The 19868-nt window shown below is 48.4% G+C and overlaps 1 protein-coding gene across 5 annotated transcripts in view; it reads left to right on the top strand.

Moving 5' to 3' along the window:
- Nucleotides 1-19868, top strand: part of HNF1B (HNF1 homeobox B) — a 52306-nt gene that overhangs the window by 15930 nt on the left and 16508 nt on the right. For all 5 annotated transcript variants that reach the window (XM_028520233.2, XM_036033647.1, XM_028520232.2 and 2 more), the window contains exon 5: nucleotides 14688-14848. In XM_028520233.2, coding sequence (XP_028376034.1) covers nucleotides 14688-14848 — 161 coding nt within the window. The remainder of the gene's footprint in view (nucleotides 1-14687; nucleotides 14849-19868) is intronic.

The following is a 19868-nucleotide window of genomic DNA, read 5'->3' as shown; positions in this document are numbered from 1 at the left end:
TGTATCCTTATCCCCATTTTATAGTCAAGGGAGGTAAGATGTTTAGAATCTAAGTAACTTGTCCAAGCTCATAGAGTTTGTAAGTGGCAGAGACAGGTTTTGAGCTGCTGTACACTGTCCATCTCTCTCTGCTTTATACAGATGGTAAGAATTTTGCAGGCATGAAAATCAACACACACACACACACACACACACACACGCAATCCCCACGCAGTGCTTCTTTTCCCCCGTTTCTACCGCTCTCCTCTGAATGACAAGGAGGCTTGGGAGAGCGTGGCCAAGGAGGTGCGGGAAGAGTGGGGTTCTCTCAGTCTGGTTATTTTACTGCTTCCCCCTCTCCAGCTGTTGCCCCTGACCGAGGTGGATTCCGTGCCCTGCCCAGGGAAGAAATCAAAGCCCCCATCTGAGGAGCTCTTTCCCCATCTGGGTGGGGATTTGAACTGCCCTTGCAGTCAGCACTGTCTGGGGCACTAAATGTCTTAACAACTTAATGAGGCTTCTTAGATGGTACAGGCACCTCAGCTCACCTCTGGAGCTCCACCCCCTCCCTGTGCAGCAGACAAGGGGAGAGGGTTTATGAGGGCGGTTGTAAAAATATTCATCTCGGGCATCAAATGTTACCACAGTAAATGAGCCCCATCGTCCCTAAGTAGCAGATTATTTCAGTTTAAAAGAGAAACAAATCCTGCCTGGAAACGCCTGCTATTTGAGGAAACCCTTTTGTACTGACTCGGAATTCAGTGGTGGCCGCGGCCCCAGCGTTCTCCTTCGTAGGGACTTTTTTCTGACTGCCATCTGATCTGTTGGATTTGAAGGTCGCTTTATCTTGCGGTATCACCCCCATGGGCTGCCGCTAGATTGGGGAAGACAATCAGGATATTAATGAGATTAAGAGGCCCGGCCTTCGGAGCATTGTGCCGGCAACCTTACCTTGATAGGGGACCAACCCTGCCCTGCATACAAAGAAACTGGCTGCTGGGCTGGCGAGGCTCCCCGCCTCTGCCCAAGGGGGACAGGAGACACTGGAGTCTTATCACTGGAAGCAGCCTGTTGGCCCTGCCTGATCCCCCTGGAGGACCCTTAGATGATTCCAGGACACCTCATGGCCTCCAGTGAGCGCTGAGGAGGAAGGAAGCTGCCTGCAGGCACAGCGCCCTGGCCTGCAGGTCGTGGGAGAAGTGCCCTTGGACTCTGTTGGTTGAAGGTCTGGTGGGAACTGGCAGGAACTTGGAGGGCATTGAACACTGAAGGTGCAGAGAGAGGCAGAAATTCGTGCAGGGGTCTTTGAAGCTGACTGCTTGATGGGAAGGCACAAGATCTGGCCTGATGCCTCTGCCTGCTTTTCAGGAGGAAGTACAAGCGCAAATGGGAAAGGGGAAATGTATATATGAATGAAATAGAGCCCCAGATAAAATCAAATGAAGCATTCAGTTGTGGTTATCATTCTAGCTGTCCACAAGAACGCTAGCATAGGGGTTTACAAAGTGTTTCTGATGGTAAATATTTTAGGTGTTTCAGGCCACGCTGTCTCTGCTCAACTCTGCATTTATAAAGGAGTACAGGTAGCCAGGGACTATGTGTAAATGATGCACATGACTGTCTACCAAGAAAACTTTATTTATGGGGACCAGAATGTGAACTTTTTATAATTTTCATATATCACAAAATATTCCTCTTTTGATTTTTTTTCCCAACCATTCTGAACTCATGGGTCATAAAAAAATAACAGGCTGCTTTGACCTGTGGACCCCAGTTTGTGGACCCATGCTCCAGGACAATGGTTCCTGAACCTCACTGCCCTTTACAATCTGCTGGGGAGCTTCTAAAAATCCCAGTGCGTAGGCCGTGCCATGGATGCCCGACCTCCAATAGCTCTGACACCCTGACATTTAACAGACACCAATGATACTCTCCGGGAAATCCTTTTATAAACCCAGTGGGCATAGCAACAAAATCATGGGCAATAGAAGCAGGTCTGAATTCCAACCTCCACTTGCCCACTTACTAGCTGTGTGAACCTGGGCGAGCCTCTGGGATCTCTGAGCCTCGGTTCCATGGGTAACGTTGGGGGGGGGGGTGGGTCACCCACTCATGCAGGTGCTGGAAGGGTTCAATGAGAACATATGTGAAGCACCCGGAGGTGGCAGAGTCTTGTCAATGGCAGCTCTTACAGTTCCTGGCAGAGACTTGCTTGCTTGTACTTTGTTTTTGTTTTTAGTTTCCCCCTCTTTTCCTCTTGAAGGTTTCCATTAATCCTGATTTTTAGAGAATTTGAGTATTTTTTAAAATTTTTTAAAGATTTTATTTATTTATTTTTTAGAGAGGGAAGGGAGGGAGAAAGAGAGAGAGAAAGAGAAACATCAATGTGCGGTTGCTGGGGGTCATGGCCTGCAACCCAGGCATGTACCCTGACTGGGAATTGAACCTGCGACACTTTGGTTCACAGCCTGCGCTCAATCCACTGAGCTACACCAGCCAGGGTAGAATTTGAGTATTTTGAGCTAGATCCTCGCCCTGGTGTTTGCAGCAGATTCAGGCTGGCTTCATCCTTCCAAGAAGGGCTGCTCTGTGACATCCACAGGCATTTGCAGTGCCACGGGAATTTCATACAAATACTCTAAACAGTGAGAGACAGGTGGGAAGCGCCAGGGGCTGTCGTTGGGGCAGGGGCAGAGGGTGTGGTGGGCTCCTGAACATGTAGCAGGAGCTCAGGTTCATAAGATGACCCTGAAATGTTCTATACCTAATAGGGCATTTTTCTCCTTTAATTAAAGGAGGTGTGAGTACCCTGCTGGTTAGTAATTAGCACTGGTAACTTGCAAATTAGGGGTGGGGTGAGGTGGGGTACTTGCCTGGGGGAGGCCAAATCTGAAAAACATAATGGTCTTTGTTCTTAGGAGGGACTCTCCCCCAAACTTCAGGCAGAGAGCAGTAAGAAGGGGAGGGTGGACCCAATCCCTGCAGTGAGCACGGGTGGCCTCAGAGGCTCCTGAGGCGTGATTTTCTGGAAGCCGCCTCCTTCAGCGTGTGAACAGGCGTCTGTGTAAGAGGCCTTTCCGTTGCCTCTGCTCTGGCTTAGGCAGCGCCCACAAAAGCACACCTGTGTGAGTTCAGCCACTCAGGAGTGCAACAATGGGGCTCGTCTCTCTAACGCTCTCAGGAGGTCAAGAGCCAAGTTTCTCAGGACAAGCACTGGGCAGGTCCTTCTCAAGTTGGAGGAGCACCGTGCAGACAATCTTTAGTAATTAATGGCTTTCCCAAAGGGTGTCTGCATCCCCCAAGGCAAAGTGGCAGCAGGCAGTCCCCTGCCAGGACCACACTCTGACTCACGGTATGTCTGGGTGGCAAGGTATAGCACCCAAAGCAGGCTTGGGCTTGAATTGTGTTTCTGTCACTATCCGGTGGTGTTGTCTCCAATAAGTGGCTCAGCCTTTTGAGCCTCAGTTCCTTTATCTGTGACATAGGGATCATGAGACCTGTCTCCTTAGGGCTGCTGTAAGTAAGGCTTAAATATGATAAAACACGCCCAGTGCCAAACACAGTGCCTGGTGAGCAAGGTGTTATAGGCTTGACTCAGGACCCCTCAGGACCCTGACAGGAGGGCGAGCTTTGGGTCTCCCTGGGTTTTCAACCAGGGGGTGGCTTGCATTTTCTCTGTGGAAGTGGTCCCCTTTTTATGAACCCTGCTTGTCATTGGAGACACCAGAAACAATGAAACCCAAATATTAGCAAGATCTATGGTTCTCAAATCTCCTTCCCAGGCCACATAAAAGGCATCTGGGGCGCTCATTAAAAATACCCGTGGCTTCCCCACTCACACCTTTTTTAATCAGAGCTTGGAGTAGAGAGTCAGGCATGTGAAGTGTCAGGAGATCTAAATGTTCGGTCAGGGCTGGGCATCACTAGACTAGATGGAGAAAGGGGGTTTTTAAGGGGCTGACGATCATTCCGATAGCCTCTTAGTGCTCTGGGCAGCTGGGGTGAGGGACCCTGGACTAGGATGCAGGAGCTGTGAGCCACCAAGAAGCAGGGGGTGACCTTGAGAAAATCACTTAGCTTCTCAGGGATTCTGACAAATGCGGGTATTGGACCTTTCCTCTCCGACAGGTTCCTGTTTGGAGACTGTGTGGAGCATCGAGTCTGGGCGCCCAGCACTCTGCTGCCTGAGTGAGCAGAGGGAGGTCTGCTGTTGCGATTTTTATTGTTCAGCTCCTCATCTGTCTCTCTCCCTCCAGCTCTCTCTCGCTCCTTCCCCGTTTCAGGAATTGTGTGCTGTGAGAGGCCTTCCACCTTTATTAGGGACCATTAGAACTTTACAGCACCAGCACATTGGGTGAGGCCAGTCACAATAAACAGATTTACAATGGGTATAAACCAGACACCTATAACTGCTGGATGTTAACACTTTCAGGGCCTTTGAGTGGCAGCTCGCCTGCCTTGCCTTCTGGCCCTGCCCGCTACGGGGTGCCTCTTTCAGTCAGACGGGTTGGCAGTGGAGTCCAGTGAGTTCTTGCTGGACGAGGGTGGAAAAGGTCTGCACAGCATCCCCTATTTATGTCACATCAATTTGCATGTTGGGCATAAATTAGGGGCTTAATTTGTCTCAAGATGTTTTGTGAATGGAGCCTTCTCCTCCTCTTTCTTGAGAATCCTACTGCAAGGTGAAGTATAGGGTTTACATCCCTACCCGTCAAAGAAAAAGAAACAAACCAAGTAAGTCTTTGTCTCACTGTGAAGAAAGTAGTCCCTAAAGTCTCTGAGAAGCCAGCTCACTACGTGTGTATTCCAAGGGGTCGAGTTGTGCGCTGTACCAGCACGGGAGTCTGAGTTGGCTTTCTCCACCGTGGTGTCTCCAGCCCACAGCCCTGCACCTGCAGTGTGGTGGGCATTCCATATGTTTGAGGAGTGGGGGTATATGTTATAAAGGGCTTATGTCCAGAAGCTTAGCACTGAAATCCCATTTTATAATCTGTTATTCAATTTTAGAGTTAAACTCAGCATGGACTTCATTTTATTTTATATAACATATGTATATATTATTATTTGAAGCATATTTTCCCTTTTCTAGGAACAATGCCATCAGCTCCACTTCCCTTAATACTGCTTAACCAAAGTATACTGTTCTCAAAAAGGGAAAAACAAAACCCTCAATATTAAATGCTACCAGGAAGTTTTTGAAGAATATACTATTATTCTTTCTCCCTAATATTCTAAATATTAGTTTAGTTTTTCTACTAGTTTAGTTAGTCTGCTGGTCTAGTGTAATTCTTTTCATTAGTTTTATGTTCCTTGGATAATCTCTTGGGCAAGAAAAGAGCTGGAACAATTCTTCCTGTGTGTCTATTGAGCGATCTGAGGTTTAGAAAAGGGACTCATTTTTTGCAAACCAGAGTCGTTTAGACAGAAAGAAAACTGCCCAGCCCAAGGCAGCCACCAGGTCTCCGGAGGTGCCCCCTGAGCCATTCACTGGTGCTCCCATTCAGTGGGAGTCAGTACATCATCCACCTTCCGCAGTCTCCATGCCCAACACCTGGGCCCAGCGTCCCCGAGCTGGTGATTGGTGCCTGTCTGTCATGCTGGTGATGATGGTGGTGATGACGATGCTGATGGCACGGCCCTCACCGACGGTGATGAAGAGGCCGGGGTCTGGCCAGGCAAACCCTTCCTGACAAAGCAGCTCTGACACTTGCCAGGTCTCAAAGGATCTTCTCCCTCACTGTCACTTCCCAGTAGGGTCCCGCTTGTGAATAGGTCGCAGTGGAAAACCTCTCTTTTCTAAGGCAATTTTATTAGCCCTTCAGTTACAATACAGATGTCTGTTTATAGGACCTAACTTTTGTGTGGACACCCGGCGGCTCAGTCTGCTGACGGCTTTACAGCCTTCCCCCGTTGCCCAGACCTACAAGAAGAATTGTCATTCTCCTCGTCAGCCAAGACTTGGGGCCCTTGTCACAGACACATTGTCCCTGCCCGCAGAGGCAGGGCTCCGTCTGTCCCGGCAGCCTTTAGGCCTAGCGATGTCCACTGTTAACCCTTCCTAGTTTTACTCTAGGTTCCTTGGGAGAAAAAAAGCACTTTAGTCACTCTTCTTTCCTCAGTAATTGATCAACTCAATGAGCCTAAAACTGGATTCTAACATGGTGAGTCTAAATTTGGGGTCCCCACCTGCAGCCCCAAACCTTTAGAACAGGTAAGCCTCTGCTAATGGAAGCACCCATTCCCATGCCCCTCACAGCCTCCTGGGCAATGGGCGCTCTGCTTAGGCCTCAAGAAGTGGAGAGCAGGTGGAGGTGGGGGCCCATGCAGGCATCCCATCGGCCCTTTAAAAAAAAATGTTTTTAATCCTCACCCAAGGACATGTTTATTGACTTTAGAGAGGGGGGGGAGAGAGAGAAAGACACTGATATGAGAGGGAAACGTCAATCAGTTGCCTCCTATACTCTTCCTGATGGGGATTAAACCCACAACCTAGGTATGTGCCCTGCCTGGGAGTTGAACCTGGAGCCTTTGGGTGTATGGGATGCCACTCCAACCAACTGAATTGCCCACCCAGGGCACCACCAGCCATTTTTTGCACAGATAAAGTGCTGTCCGAGATCTCGGGTGTAAAAAGGAAGTCCTGCTGCTTCACACTTACTCCTCGGCACACCCACCTGGCATCTACCGGCGTGAAATTGCCCAAATGTGTGCATACTGTTTCTTCATTGTGATTATGTTTTTAATCTCTTTGTCCCCTTCTGTCCTCCTCCCCTCTCTTCCTCCTTAAAAATGCACGCCTCTCCCTCACTTCAGAAAAACCAGGAGACTGAGAGGATAAATGTATACCACCACCAGTTCACCGCTCAACCAAACGGGCTGAGGGTGAAGCCCTCAGTCAGAGCTGAAGTGTATTGTAGGTCATTCACCCATCAGTTACTCACTGGACAAAGACTTATAAGATCCTGTCATGAGCCAGGCTCTGCACAGGTGCTGAGGAGACAGTGAAGAGAGCAGACAGGCCCTGCTCTCGTCGGGCTTCTATCCCAATGAGAGATTCACAGCCAAGAAACAAGTGAACAAAGTCATTTCAAAGTCTCGGTGGGTTATGATGGAAGTCTCAGCATATGTGCAGTCAGTTTGGGGCCTATGTGGCAGAGGGAGAAGCATCAGCTTTGAAATACCACTGATGTGCTGGGAGACCCTGAGCAAGAGGCAGTGAAAATCACCTCCTCTGCGTCGAATCTCAGCTCTCCACTCTGTCGAAGGGGCACGCGTGACACCAGGAGAAGCAGACTGTGTGTGAGACACTCGCATATGCGAGGGCTTCTCATATTCTTGAGTGCCAGCCTGGTTTCTCTCCCCTGCAGCCTCGATCTCTAGGCTGAAATGCTCATTGCAAACCCTCTGACGTTTGCCTGCAGAAACCACTCTCTGGTAAGAACCAGGCGTGGTGGCTGGTGGACCTGGTCGGGGGGACAGGTGGCGTCGGTGTCCCTCCTAACGCCCGACATGTGCAATTTTAAATTCTCAAGTGCAACGTGTACATTAGCTTCTGTTCTCAGCCGAGATGCTTAAATGAAAGATTTTTTTCTTCCCTTGGTTACATTTGCTTTGGTTTTTATAAGAAAACCAGTTTGTGGGCTTCCCTTAAGGGTCACTCAACTTCTACTCCTTGAGTTCAAGAATGTTTACCATCCCCGCAATCCTGTCTGTGTTTCTCCTCTTATGAACTGGGCTCCCAACTAAGCCACCCCGGGGAGAGGGGGATCTGGAATGGAAGCCAGCCCCGTGTTTAAATTGCTTTCATCTTGCACCAGCCTTTTCCTCCCTGGCTTTCGGAGTTTTCATCTCCTAAACTCTTTGCAAACGTTCATCCTTATCCTGGCAGAGGCGGTCATATTAGTAAGGACTGGCAATAGTCCCATGTTACTGATGAGGAAACTGAGGCAGCAATGCTAACTCATTTGAGAGCCTTCATTTCCGGAGTTCCCAGATTTGAGCTGGGGAATGGTTCACATTCTTTTATCCCAAATGTGTGTCTCAGAAGTTCACCCAACTGAATCATTTGTGTCTCTGCTTCTCTCCTTAAAAAAAAAAGAATTTCTCTTTGAGAGAAGAGGGAGTAGATTTCTAAGGACACAGTACTGGGCCCATCAAGACTGGCCTGATTCCTCCGGGTCCTCTCCCCAGCCCTTTTAAAAAAGACAGCTCTCTCTACCCAATAATTGATGGACATGGTGGTTTCCTTTTGGGAGAGCTCTCTCCTTTGCACGATCCCACCTGCTTGAGTTTAAATTCCCAGTTTCTAGACCCAACAGGGTTGGGCTGCACTCTGCATGAGGTTAGGAACACAGGGGAAGAATGCGTGTGACAGAGCCCCGGCCCGTTGAGTAATGTTTACTCTGTTGGTGGCTGGGACGTTCGCTCCTGCTGGCAGAGGTCCACCAGCCAGAGGAACATTCCTGCATTATCAGGGATGGGAGATTGGCTTTGAAATGTCAAGGGTGAAAGGCATCCCACCAGATTCTGGGTGCAGCTCACCCCAGTGCAAGGGACCCCAGGCGTCAGTGCCAAAGACCAAAGACGTGGGGGCAAGCTGAGCCCGTCATTGCCCAGGAGGCTCCGCCCCCCTCTTGCTGTCTCACTGAAAGAGCAGTTCCGACCATGCTTTCCAGGCTGACTTTACTCCGCTGTTTGCCTAGTGTTTTTCTCTCCCAGGAAATCCCAGTGCTTTTCTAGCCTTATTTTGTTCATTCACTATGGCTGCTGAGGACGGGAGATCTGTTTGCCCAGTTTGTAGGCAAAAATGCCAAGGCCCCAACGCTGACAGGCCAACAATCATCAGAGTCACAGCAGAGAGGCAGAAACTATTAGTGCAAAGTGTCTCGACACGGGTGCCCTGTTGATGTCTGGAATCACGGAATTGGGGTCTCAGCTGTTTTTTGAAGTTCTTAGGGAGCTTGATTAGATACCCAGGGCTCTAGGAGCTGGGGCTCTAAGCCCCTGAAGCCCAGATCTTGGTTAATTACACAGGGAGCAGCTCCTCGCTGGGGTCCTCCTGTGAGGCAGTTGGCTTTGAACATGGGCATAGTCAGCTCTGTAGAACCCGACATACACATCATAAACACCACCCTGCTTTACAAAGTCACACCACAAAACCCACAGGGCTTATGGGAAAAAATGGGATTAAGGGCACAATATTCAAAAACTCCATCAGTGACACCTTTTCAAAAGATAAGAATCTAATAAAAACATTAGTAGAGTTTTACACCTGTTAAGTGATTAAGAAATACATAAATGCTGTAAAATGATAAATGTGGCACTTGGCTTTGAAAAAGTCCTAAAGCTTGCCTATGGATGAGGGTTGCAACTTGTGAGCTATTGGGAAGTGGTGGACAGAGGGTGGTCGGAAATCAGAAAGGAAGTTGTAGCTCCAGATATGGACACATGCGGCTTACAGCACAGGCGGCGAGCCGGCGGTAGACAGTAGGCGCTCGGTGGTGTCTGTGCACACACCTGCGCACCCAGGGTGTTCGGTGTATTCCTCTGTGGCTCCATTCAGCTGGTGCAGGTTTATGAGTTCTTCTTTTTGTTGTTGTTGTTCAATTACAATTGTCCTGCCTTTTTCCACATTGCTCACCCCTACCCTGTCCTCCAAACTCTCACAGTCAACCCCCCACATTGTCCATGCCCATGAGTCCTCTATTTGTGTTCCTTTGCTTGCCCCTTCGCCTTCTTTTCCCCTTTGTTCCCCCTCCCCCTTCTGGTCACTGTCAGCTTGTTCTTTATTTCCATGTCTCTGGTTCTATTTTGCTCATTTGTTTGTTTTGTTGATTAGGTTCCACTTATAGGTGAGAGCATATGGTATTTGTCTTTCATTGCCTGGTTTATTTCACTTAGCAAATTCTTCAAATGCAAAATTCATGTTGCATTCAAATTATTCCCTAATATATCAGTAGACTTGGAAGAAATCCACACTTTTTTCAGTACAAACATTACTGCAGAACTGACTGTATTTTCTCCTTCTGCCAGAAGGATGCTTCCTTGTTGTGTGGCATGGACACTCAAAACACGTGAGAGCTCATTTCTTCATTCAATAAATATTCATAATGTCAGGCCTTCTGCTAGACTCTGGGGATACTACAATGAGTAAAAAGCCAACTCTTCCTTGAAGAAGGAGAGAGAGGTAAAGATATCATCAGAGCATTATGGTGCATGGTCACCTGATCCAGGTGTAAGGATCTCTACTGCATGTAAAAGACAAAGGACAGAGCCGATAACTACCAGGATGATTCAAGGAAAGCTTCACAGAGGAGGTGACATTTAGCCCTCTTAAAGGATGTGACTTGGAGAAGAAGGGAACAGCTTTCCAGGCAGAAGGAACAACATAAGCAAAGGCACAGAGGCAGGAAATGGCGGGTACTCTGACATGGTATATGGGATGTGGTGAGAGATGCTGCAAATAAGACAGACTGCAATCACAAAGGCCTAATTCTGCCTGTCTTAGGTGCTGGGGCTTTTCCAGAAGGTAGTGAGGAGCTGTCACAGGTTTCCAAACAGGGCAGTGATGTGATGCGGTTTTCTTTTAGAGGGAAATCCCAAGCTGCAGCTGTGTGAACAGTGCCCTGCAGATGGGTGCTGGTATGGGAAAGCAGGATCTGGAGATGCTGCCTTCTGAGAATCATTAGCTTCTTTTCCTTTCTGACACTTCTGAGCAGTCACATTGGATAGAAACCAAATGATGAGTCTCTCTCCCATGTGCTGTTAGGAATTCAGGGGTGGCATCGTCACCCACGATGCTGAGGACTAGGAACATATGAAAGTGCATAACCTCACTGGGGCCACCGGGATGTCTCCAGATTCTGGCTGAGCTGACTTTCGCTGCTGGACACACTTGCTGTGGCCCATAGGGCTAGTGATGGAGATGTGGCCAATCAGTGACTTGGGCCAGGAAGTGAGTGGAAGATATATAGCCACCTTCTGGCATTGCCATTTCTCCTATGGGACCTCTGTAGCTATTAACCTGGCATCTCTGGCCAGTTAATATTACACCAGAGCCCTCCTCGCATATTTTCAGAGCTTACAATGGTCAAGGACAAGGGAAGATGTCATTTCACTTCTTAACACAGGCTCCTTAGCACACTACCTGGCATGTGGTAGGTGCCCAATAAGGTTTTGTGAACTCAGCCTTCGAAAAATGTCTTTCAGACAAAGATAGTTCCAAAGTAGGAGGAACCGATGTGTCTTGAGCAACCATTAAGTGCCAAGCATGGTCTGGGTACTTTGATAGCCATTATTCATCAGTCTCCTTCCCAGTAAGCTAAGGGGTGGATATTGTTAACAGTAAAGAAACCAAAGATCAGGGAGGTTAAGTAACTTCCCCAAAGCCACACAGCTATTACGTGGGAGAGTCGAGATTTAAAACCAGGTCGCCTGGCTCCAGAGACTGCCCTACTTTCATTCTCATCTCAAGCCCTCTCCTGAGTTTGTGAAATACACAAGGACCTGGCCTCTCCTTCCTTTAATAAGAGCACCAGCAGACACCTTGTGATACACCCTCCACCTCCACACCCGCCTTTAAGGCACTTGGCTGATTATAGTCACCCTCTCAGGGTCCAGAGTGATTACCAAATTCCTGGTGAGAAAAGCAGCGGTGGGAAAGGTTACAGGTGAGTGTGAGCTGATGAGCGGCCTCAGGCCTGGTTCCCACCACACTCTGCGGTGATGCTGGCCCTCCCACTGCTAGCGGGCAGTGTCCTGGCTTAGGGGTGAGGGAGCTGGAGTTCACCCAATACATGGGTGGCAGGATGGAGATCAAAACAGGGATCCCTAATTCCCAGACAGACACCGTCCTTGAGCCAGAGGTCTTCGAAGGACTGTACCAAGGTCTGGGCCTGTCTGTGTTTCAACAGGGGAGGTCCACCCTTTTATTTCTCACAGAATGACGTTCTGCTAGGGGAGAAACCAAGGTTGGAGAATCAGAGCAACCTTGGGCTATGCCGCCTGGATTCTAACAAGTGGTTCTTGACTCTTCCCTGCCAGACTCCCTTGTAAAGAAGGCTTTTGTCTCCTGTGCATATTTTTGGTTAATTATTTTTAAATAAATAATTATGGAGCCTGTGGTAGGAGAGAAGCCTCCCACTGACCCATATTTGATCATCCGAGGGCTGGCCCTCTGCTTTCAGCCAAACTAAATAGGCTAAAACCGGAGTCTGTTTGACTTGAGACCGAATCGATGGTGGGGACAGGCTGGGGCGGGGGTGAGAACACACCCGACTCCCAGCGTTATCACCGCTCTCTCAGGAGCAGAGCATCCTGGGGAGGTAAATAGCTAGTCGAGGCGTCAGAGAAAGCAGGAGCGACGCAGGGTGAAATCCAGAGCTCCCAAAAAGAGGCGGCAAGAAGGCCGGGCCAGGCCTCCCTCCCAAACTGCTTCCAGGGCAAACCATCAGTAGTCTACCAGGTCTGGACACTTTGGAAACTCTTCTCCATGAAAAGATAATTCCTTTCCATACTTAGAAGTTACCTTAAATTGTCCAGAGTTCTAGAGTCTGAGAGCATATATTTTAGGGTGTATACCTATACCCTCAGCATCTCCCCTCATCGTTGCCCTTTAATTAGCATGGTGCTAGGGGCTTTATAAATGTTACCTCTAATATAAAAAATAAAGAAGCATTCTCTCCATTTTATGAGAAGAAACTCAGGCACAGAGAGAAAAATGTCCCAAGATCGCACACCCTGTTAAAGGCAAAGTCAAGGTCCGAACCCAAGTTTGTCTAGCTCCATAGCCCGCAGTCTTCCCCACTGTCCTCCTCGTTAGAAAATTCTTCTTTTCACTGATTTGAAATATGCCTCCCTCTTTCCCATTGAACCTAGCTCTGCTTTCTGAGCTCATGAGTTTCAGGTCTTTCTTCTTCCACATAACAACACTGTGAGCTAATGTGAGTGGAGAAAAAGGACCAAATTTAAACCAATAGGATGGAGCAGAAGGTGATAAACAGGAAAGCAGGGGACTGTAGATCAGCGCAGAGGAAGGCAGACAGGACTGGCCAGGGGAGGTGGTTTGGAGACGTGGAAGCCTGTCTTCCTTTTAACTGCATGGCTCCTATGTTCCCCAAAAGGTGATGTCCCAGACCAATAGCCACTGAGTTGTAGTGTTGCCCCACTACCAACCCCACCCCCACTAACAGCCCCTTGAATCAAAGGATGGGGAAAACAACCAATAGAAGGAGCCTGCCTGTAGGACAAGCGCTAAGCCCCTTCATGGTCAAACAAGTTGCTCTGCAAGATTAGGGCCCTGCTTTAGCACTTATTTGTCCTCTCCCCAGCCCTCCTAAACTCTAGGTCCTACCAGCCTCGAATAATGCTCTTCGGAGGGCCCAAGGAAAACCGGCTGGGTTCTCCTCCTGGCAAGCTTCCTCTTGGTGAACTGAGGGCTGCGGGTTACTGTCGCTTGCCTGGGGGGACTTTGTAGCCTCCTTGGGAAGGAGGCAGGTCGGGGGAAAGCAGACCAGCAGAATCAACCTGCTTTATAAAGTGACGGTTCATCTTGGGAAACTGGGCAAAAGGAGAAGCACGGCCAAGCGGCTGGCCCACCTCCCCAAATGATTTCATGCCTAGAACATTTGGTCTCCCTCCCTTGCAGAACAGGGTCCCGCAATCCTTTCTTGTCAAATCCAAATCGGAAAACAAACACATTCTTTTCTAAGCTTGAGCTCAGGGGGAGACATCCACCTGCGCCAACTTTGTCTTTGGCTGTTTCGGGGGCACATCGAGCAGGACTTTGACTTGGCAAACTTACCCAGGTTCTTTGCCCAACCCCTTCCTTCGGTTGCCTGGTCTCTACCCAGCATCTTCCCTTTCCTGAGCACAGACCTTCGTTCTGGTTCCTGAGCTAGAGGGCTGGTCAGAGCAGTGAGACTGTGAATGTGCTCAGTTCTCGCCCCCCCCCCCGCCCCCTTGCAGACCAAACTGCAGGGCTTCACTGAGCATCTGCATCCACCTGTGTGTGCTGCCTGCCCACCTCCCTGCAGACGCCTCTTCCCCTGTGCCCTGGAAGTCAGCCAAATGGGACCCCTTCCAAGGAATGCGAGTCCCGGAGCCAAAGACTCCCCTCTGCAGCCCCATCCCTGTCCTCTGCCCGTGTCCCCCAGGCCTTTTGGGCTCAGCCAGAAGGGTCATGCACAGAGACTGATGCATTTTGCTACAGCTCTTACAAGGGTCACTGGGCAAGTGCCTCTTTGTAAACGTATGGGTCAGCCCATACGTTGCAGCCACACATAGCCAAGAGACACCGCGGAAACATTTCTAGAAGGCATTTGAAAGAATAAAAGAAGTACTCCAGCCAGGAAAGGAAGACCCTAAATCCTAAAAGCACGGTGCTGACGCAGCACCAAGCAGAATCCATTCATTCATTCATTTGACACGTATTTATTGAGTGGCCACCAGGTGCCAAGGCAGGAGAGATCTAGCAATGAACAAAACAGGACAGACAGAAACGGCCTGCCCTCATGGAGCACACATTCCAGAACTCAGCAGCGGCCTTTCCCCTAGAAAAAGATAGCCGATATTTCCTGTGGGTAGTCGGGGAGGCGAAGGCAACTTTGTTTTCTTGTCATCCACCCTGGAAAACAGGGGGAGGGTCGGAGTCAGTGTTCCGGAGCCCTGGTGGCACTAACGTTTGCTGGCGGGTCTGCCTTGTTTTGCAGGAGTGCGCTACAGCCAGCAGGGAAACAGTGAGGTCACTTCCTCCTCAACAATCAGTCACCACGGCAACAGCGCCATGGTGACCAGCCAGTCTGTTTTACAGCAAGTTTCTCCAGCCAGCTTGGACCCAGGCCACAATCTCCTCTCACCTGATGGTAAAATGGTGAGTACACCTGGGCCATTGTAGCCCTGGAGCTGATAAGATAAGAGGCAAAACAAACACGACTTCTCACAAGGCCTGCCTCAAACAATGAACCATTGTAGCCCTACCAGGGAAGATGGGGGCTGCCCAGAGTTGGAATGGAAGGCTAGAGTGGGTGACCCAGCCTTTGGCGGGTGGAAGAGGTGTTCGGTTTGAACCCAGCCAATAAATCTGACAGAGCTCTGCTCTCATTTTATTGATTGAATGCCTCGTAAAGGAGCTAGCCGGGTGGGACAGTGTTTGTTTTGGGGCTGCCAATGACATTTGTGTTGATAAAATGTTCATTCACCACCACCCCCAACCAAGGCCTCCAAAGCCAGTTCTTTTTAACCCAGAGAGGGCCTCACTTTGAAACAAGCCCCGTTTTTCTCTTCACCACCCCCTGGTGCTGGCAAGGAGAGTAATTAAGTGAGGAGTTAGTGGATGGCAGGTGGGGAGAAACATCTGGAGCTGGAATTTCGAAGCACATCGGGTGGCATGCTAGTGAAGATCACAGCGCAGCATGGCAGGTGGGGTGGGGCAGTGCTTACGCAGCAAGTGAGAAGCACCGACTTTGAAGTTGCAATGACCCAGGTTCAAATCCCAGTTCCAGCACTTAATAGCAGTGTAGCCTTGGGCAGGTTCCTGAGCTCCTCCAGGTCTCTTTCTCTCATCTATAAAATGGAGATAATAACCATAGGGTTATTGAGGAGACAAGGGTGATAACATGGGAAGTACTCTGCACAGTGTTTGGTAAGGTAAACATACAATAAGTGACATTGTTGTTGTTATGGTAATGTCAGTGTTACACCCTTTAAGTGAAGATTTCTATATCCATAACCACGGTCTACACCCAGATGTAAGTTGAGCACACTTGGTGAGGAATAAACTTTCTGAATTTGAACTTTCAAGGTTCTAGTCCCCTAGCAACACAAGTGCGGGGGGGAGCAGCCCATGAGAGAACACAAGCATGACGAGAGCAGTAAGGGCGGGGGGGGGGGGGGGGGGGGGGATGGAAACCTTTAGTCTTTGGTCCGGCTCTGTGTTTCGGCCGCGGGGAGGAGCCGCAGGTTCCTGGCTTCTAGGCTCCATGTAGAGCTGCACACATTCCCTTAAGGTGTCTTGACCCAGAGGCAGGTGGGGGCAGTGTGGGGGAAGGGACAGAGAGCAGATGCCATTTTAGACCTTGACATGGGTGCTGTATAGGCAACACAGGAATGGTGAGTCACAGGTGATTGAGTCCCCAGCTCCCTGGAGGGAAAACAAAGTGTAGTTTCCGAGCAGAGAGCTGGCCTCGTCGACTGTAGTTCCAGGGGACTCACCATCTCCCTGCTAGGGATCTCTGCAAAATAAATGACAGGGTGTCCCTGTGGGAGGCATTTTGCAGCCTCCTTGCCCTCCCCTCTTCCCTTAAGCTTCTTCATGATGAACGATTTGTCTCAGCTTCCTTGGGAGAGGTACAGACAAGTCTTTATGAGTTTTAAAGAATCACGTTGAGACTCAAACAAGTGCAGATAAGGAATACCCAGGCTTTCCTGGAGAAGGCGCCTTGTGGAGGAGGCCTTGACTTCTCAGTGCATGGAACTTTCCAAATCTCCACTCCTGTTGCTTGAAGGCCCTTGGGGTTTCCCTCTGAGCACCCCCCCTCTCGTTCTCCTAAGAGGTGAACTGCCTCACCCGGGGCCGGGCTGCTCCAAGGGCAGCCTGCAGACATACTTTCTTCTTTTTCCTGTTCTGCTTGGCAGTGCCCTCGTGGGACTGCATCCAACGTAAATGTGTTTGGAGTTTGTAAAGTGCTTTCACTGACTGTCCAACACATTTACGTTATCCTTGGATTGATGATTGACCGAGACAGCACACCTCGACATGAGCAAACGCCTGGAAGTTTGTTTGCAGGGACCAGCTTTTCACTAGTCTCCAACACCCTGGCTCATATATTAATGTCACTGGTACTGGAAGCCCAAATCTAAGAGTCTGTTTTCTGTTAATATCAAACACATCTTGGTCCACCGATGCAGAGGGGAATATGGTTAAAAATAATACAAGCAAGGTGTGTATTAGACCAGTGTGTCTAAGTCTTGGGCTCTGTTATTTATCACCAGTAGGATGGGTGTTGCTTAACTAGAGTTTCCTCATCTGTAAAATGAGGGGTCATGGTTGTGAGGACTGCTTGCAGCTCTTCTGCTCTTCGAGTAAACGCTGCACAAGGGGTGACAGTTCCTGTGTGCTGGTGTTCAGCAGGACATGCAAAGAGCTGGCCAGGTTTAGGGTTGTTGTCATGAGCAAACGCCTCATGACAGGCGTTTGTTGTTGTCAGGTTTTTTTAAGCACGTACTGGATATTTTTTTTTAAAGATTTTATTTATTTTTAGGGAGGGAATGGAGGGAGATAGAGAGAGAGAGAGAGAGAGAGAGAAACATCAATGTGCGGTTGCTGGGGGTTATGGCCTGCAACCCAGGAATGTACCCTTGCTGGGAATCGAACCTGGGACACTTTGGTTCCCAGCCCGCGCTCAATCCACTGAGCTACGCCAGCCAGGGCCGTACTGGATATTTTAACAGCATCAAAGAAACAGGACCTAATGGTGTAAAGCTCAGGCCTTGGAGGCAGGTAGCTGCTTTGTACACCAACTCTACCACCTGAGCCCATTTCCTAACTTCTCTAACTCCTGTTTTCTTGTGTGCAAAGTAGGTAGAATAATAGGTTGTTGGCAGGTAAAGCACTTAGCACAGTGAAAGGACTGCAAATGGCAGCATTCAGCTGATTTAGGCTCAGAGAATTACCATGTCAGGATCAGGGCTGAGATCCTTGGCAGCTCCCTGGCTCCCGCCAGTCCCGGAGGCAAACAGGAAATAATGGTTGCACCTGAGAGTGGGCAGGAACTTGACCAAGATTACCCAAACATGGTAAATGGGTGGGATATAAACTCCAGCAAAACTGGGTCTGGACCCTGGCTTCCTCACTGACTGGTCAGATGACATGCAGCCCGCCTCTCAACTCTTCTGAAGGTCACTTTCTTAATCCGTAACGTAGGGGCAGTCCTCGTAATGACTTTCCCTGGGGGCGTCATTATCTATTGAGGACAGTCCGTGAAAGCACTTTACAAACTGCAGAAACATCTACGTTGCCTTTATCATTGGGCATCCACACTTCTCTTTCACCACTAAAATCCAGCACTGAAATGGCAGAGATTACGGTCACTTCTTTGACTTTTCCTGAAGGACTGCATCACCTAAGGGGAGTCTGAGTGCATGTTACTGCCTTTTTTTTTTTTTTTTAATGACTCTGACATTTTGAAAAACAAGCCCAGCAAACAGGCTGGTTCTCTCTTGTTTGATGTGGCTGGAATTCCTTCTTGGTCACCTGACCCCTAACTCACTTCTTGATGCTTATATTAAAAACACAAACAAACCTGTTTTGTTTTGTTTTTTCTTTTTTTTTTTCCAAATTAACCTTGGAAGCTATGAGGCTGATCAGAAGGGCAGGGTGGGAGGGAGATAGTGTCTCACCAGGGTGTTGGTGTGCGACCTGTAATCTGGGCAGCCCTGGGTAACGACAGATACAGGAGGAGGGACTGGACTCCCCAGACCTCTGCGGTATGTATGTGTCCTGGCCTGGAAACACTCTCAGGGTCCCCGATGGCACCAAGAATGTCTGAGTTAGTTCAGAATGAGGGGATGTCCTTTCTTAGTAACAATTTTAAAAGTTATTTAAAAGCTATAAATAGTAAACAACTTTGTCATGAAAAAAAGTGTATGTGTGTGCATGTAAAACTGATAGTTCCTTATAATTAATGGAGAAACACTGGAAGCATTTCTGGTAACATCAGCATCAAAGCAAACACAAACTATGACAGCTGTCATTACTTAATACTATTCAGAAAGTCCCACCCAATGCAACGTAACATGTGCACATATTAGCACTGGCATGGAAGAGACCCTATCAGCATTATATGCTAGTGATGCCTTTATACACTTGGAAAAATGAAGAAAATCAAAATAGAAAAGACACTATTAGGACTAAGTAAAAGGATTCAATCATCAATAAAAAGATTCAGAGTGGCCATGTATGTAGTAAACACACAAAAGTCAGCTTTTTCTTACTAATCTGTCATTAATATAATGGTAGAATAGAATGGGGATACTTGGCACCAAAGGCTTATTAGTAGCTTTATCATTACAATATCACCTCCTTAATGAGGAAGGAAGGAAGGGAGGGAGGGAGGGAATTCTAAGGTATAGTGGAAATTTGGAAAAATAGAGAAGCTCAATAATGGCTGATCTCTGCCAACCCTTAGTAATAATTGGAGGAGTTGGGGAAAGTCTTCTATGAAAGAGAAGAACTTGAGTTCTGGAGTCAGACAGACCTAGGTTTAAATACCAGATGTACCATTTACTGCTTGTTGAATCTTAGGCAATATACACATGTACTCTGAGCCTCAGTTTGTATCATCAGTGAAATGAGAGTGGCAGAAGTATCTACCTCATGGGACTACTGTGAGGTTTGTGACTTACTGTATGAGCATTGCTTGGTAGAGCCTTTAGTCAGTGAGAGCTTCCCCGCTCTCACTGGGGAGTCCCAGGACATTTCTTCAGTTACTATTTTTAGCACACTTGTCTTTAACACCAACAATATAGAAGACATAGAGCAGAACAGAGGATACTTCCAATGTGAGCAAGTGACAATCATGTGATACCCAAGGGCAGAAGACTCTCTAAGACAAGCTAGTAGTTCAAAGATAGTCAACAAATGGAAGCACCGTTGAGTGGGGGGATTATTGTCTATTTTACTTAGTGTTCTGTCTTCAGCACCTAGAACAGTTCCTGCCCAGAAGTAGGTGCTTAATAATTGTTATTGAGTGAATAAGTGAGTAAATGAATGAATGAATGGATGGATGTATGAATGAATGAATGAATCCACCCATTAACTAGTTGTGCCAAGGAACTGCTAAGTGATGTCATTTTGGACACGGCTCTCTGCAGGTCCAGTTTCACTCATGCTG

This window comes from Phyllostomus discolor, chromosome 8, assembly GCF_004126475.2.
Source record: "Phyllostomus discolor isolate MPI-MPIP mPhyDis1 chromosome 8, mPhyDis1.pri.v3, whole genome shotgun sequence".
In the NCBI taxonomy this organism is placed as follows: Eukaryota; Metazoa; Chordata; class Mammalia; order Chiroptera; family Phyllostomidae; genus Phyllostomus; species Phyllostomus discolor.
The sequence above is the reverse complement of the archived record's forward strand: the minus strand, read 5'-3'. Positions and strand labels throughout refer to the sequence as shown.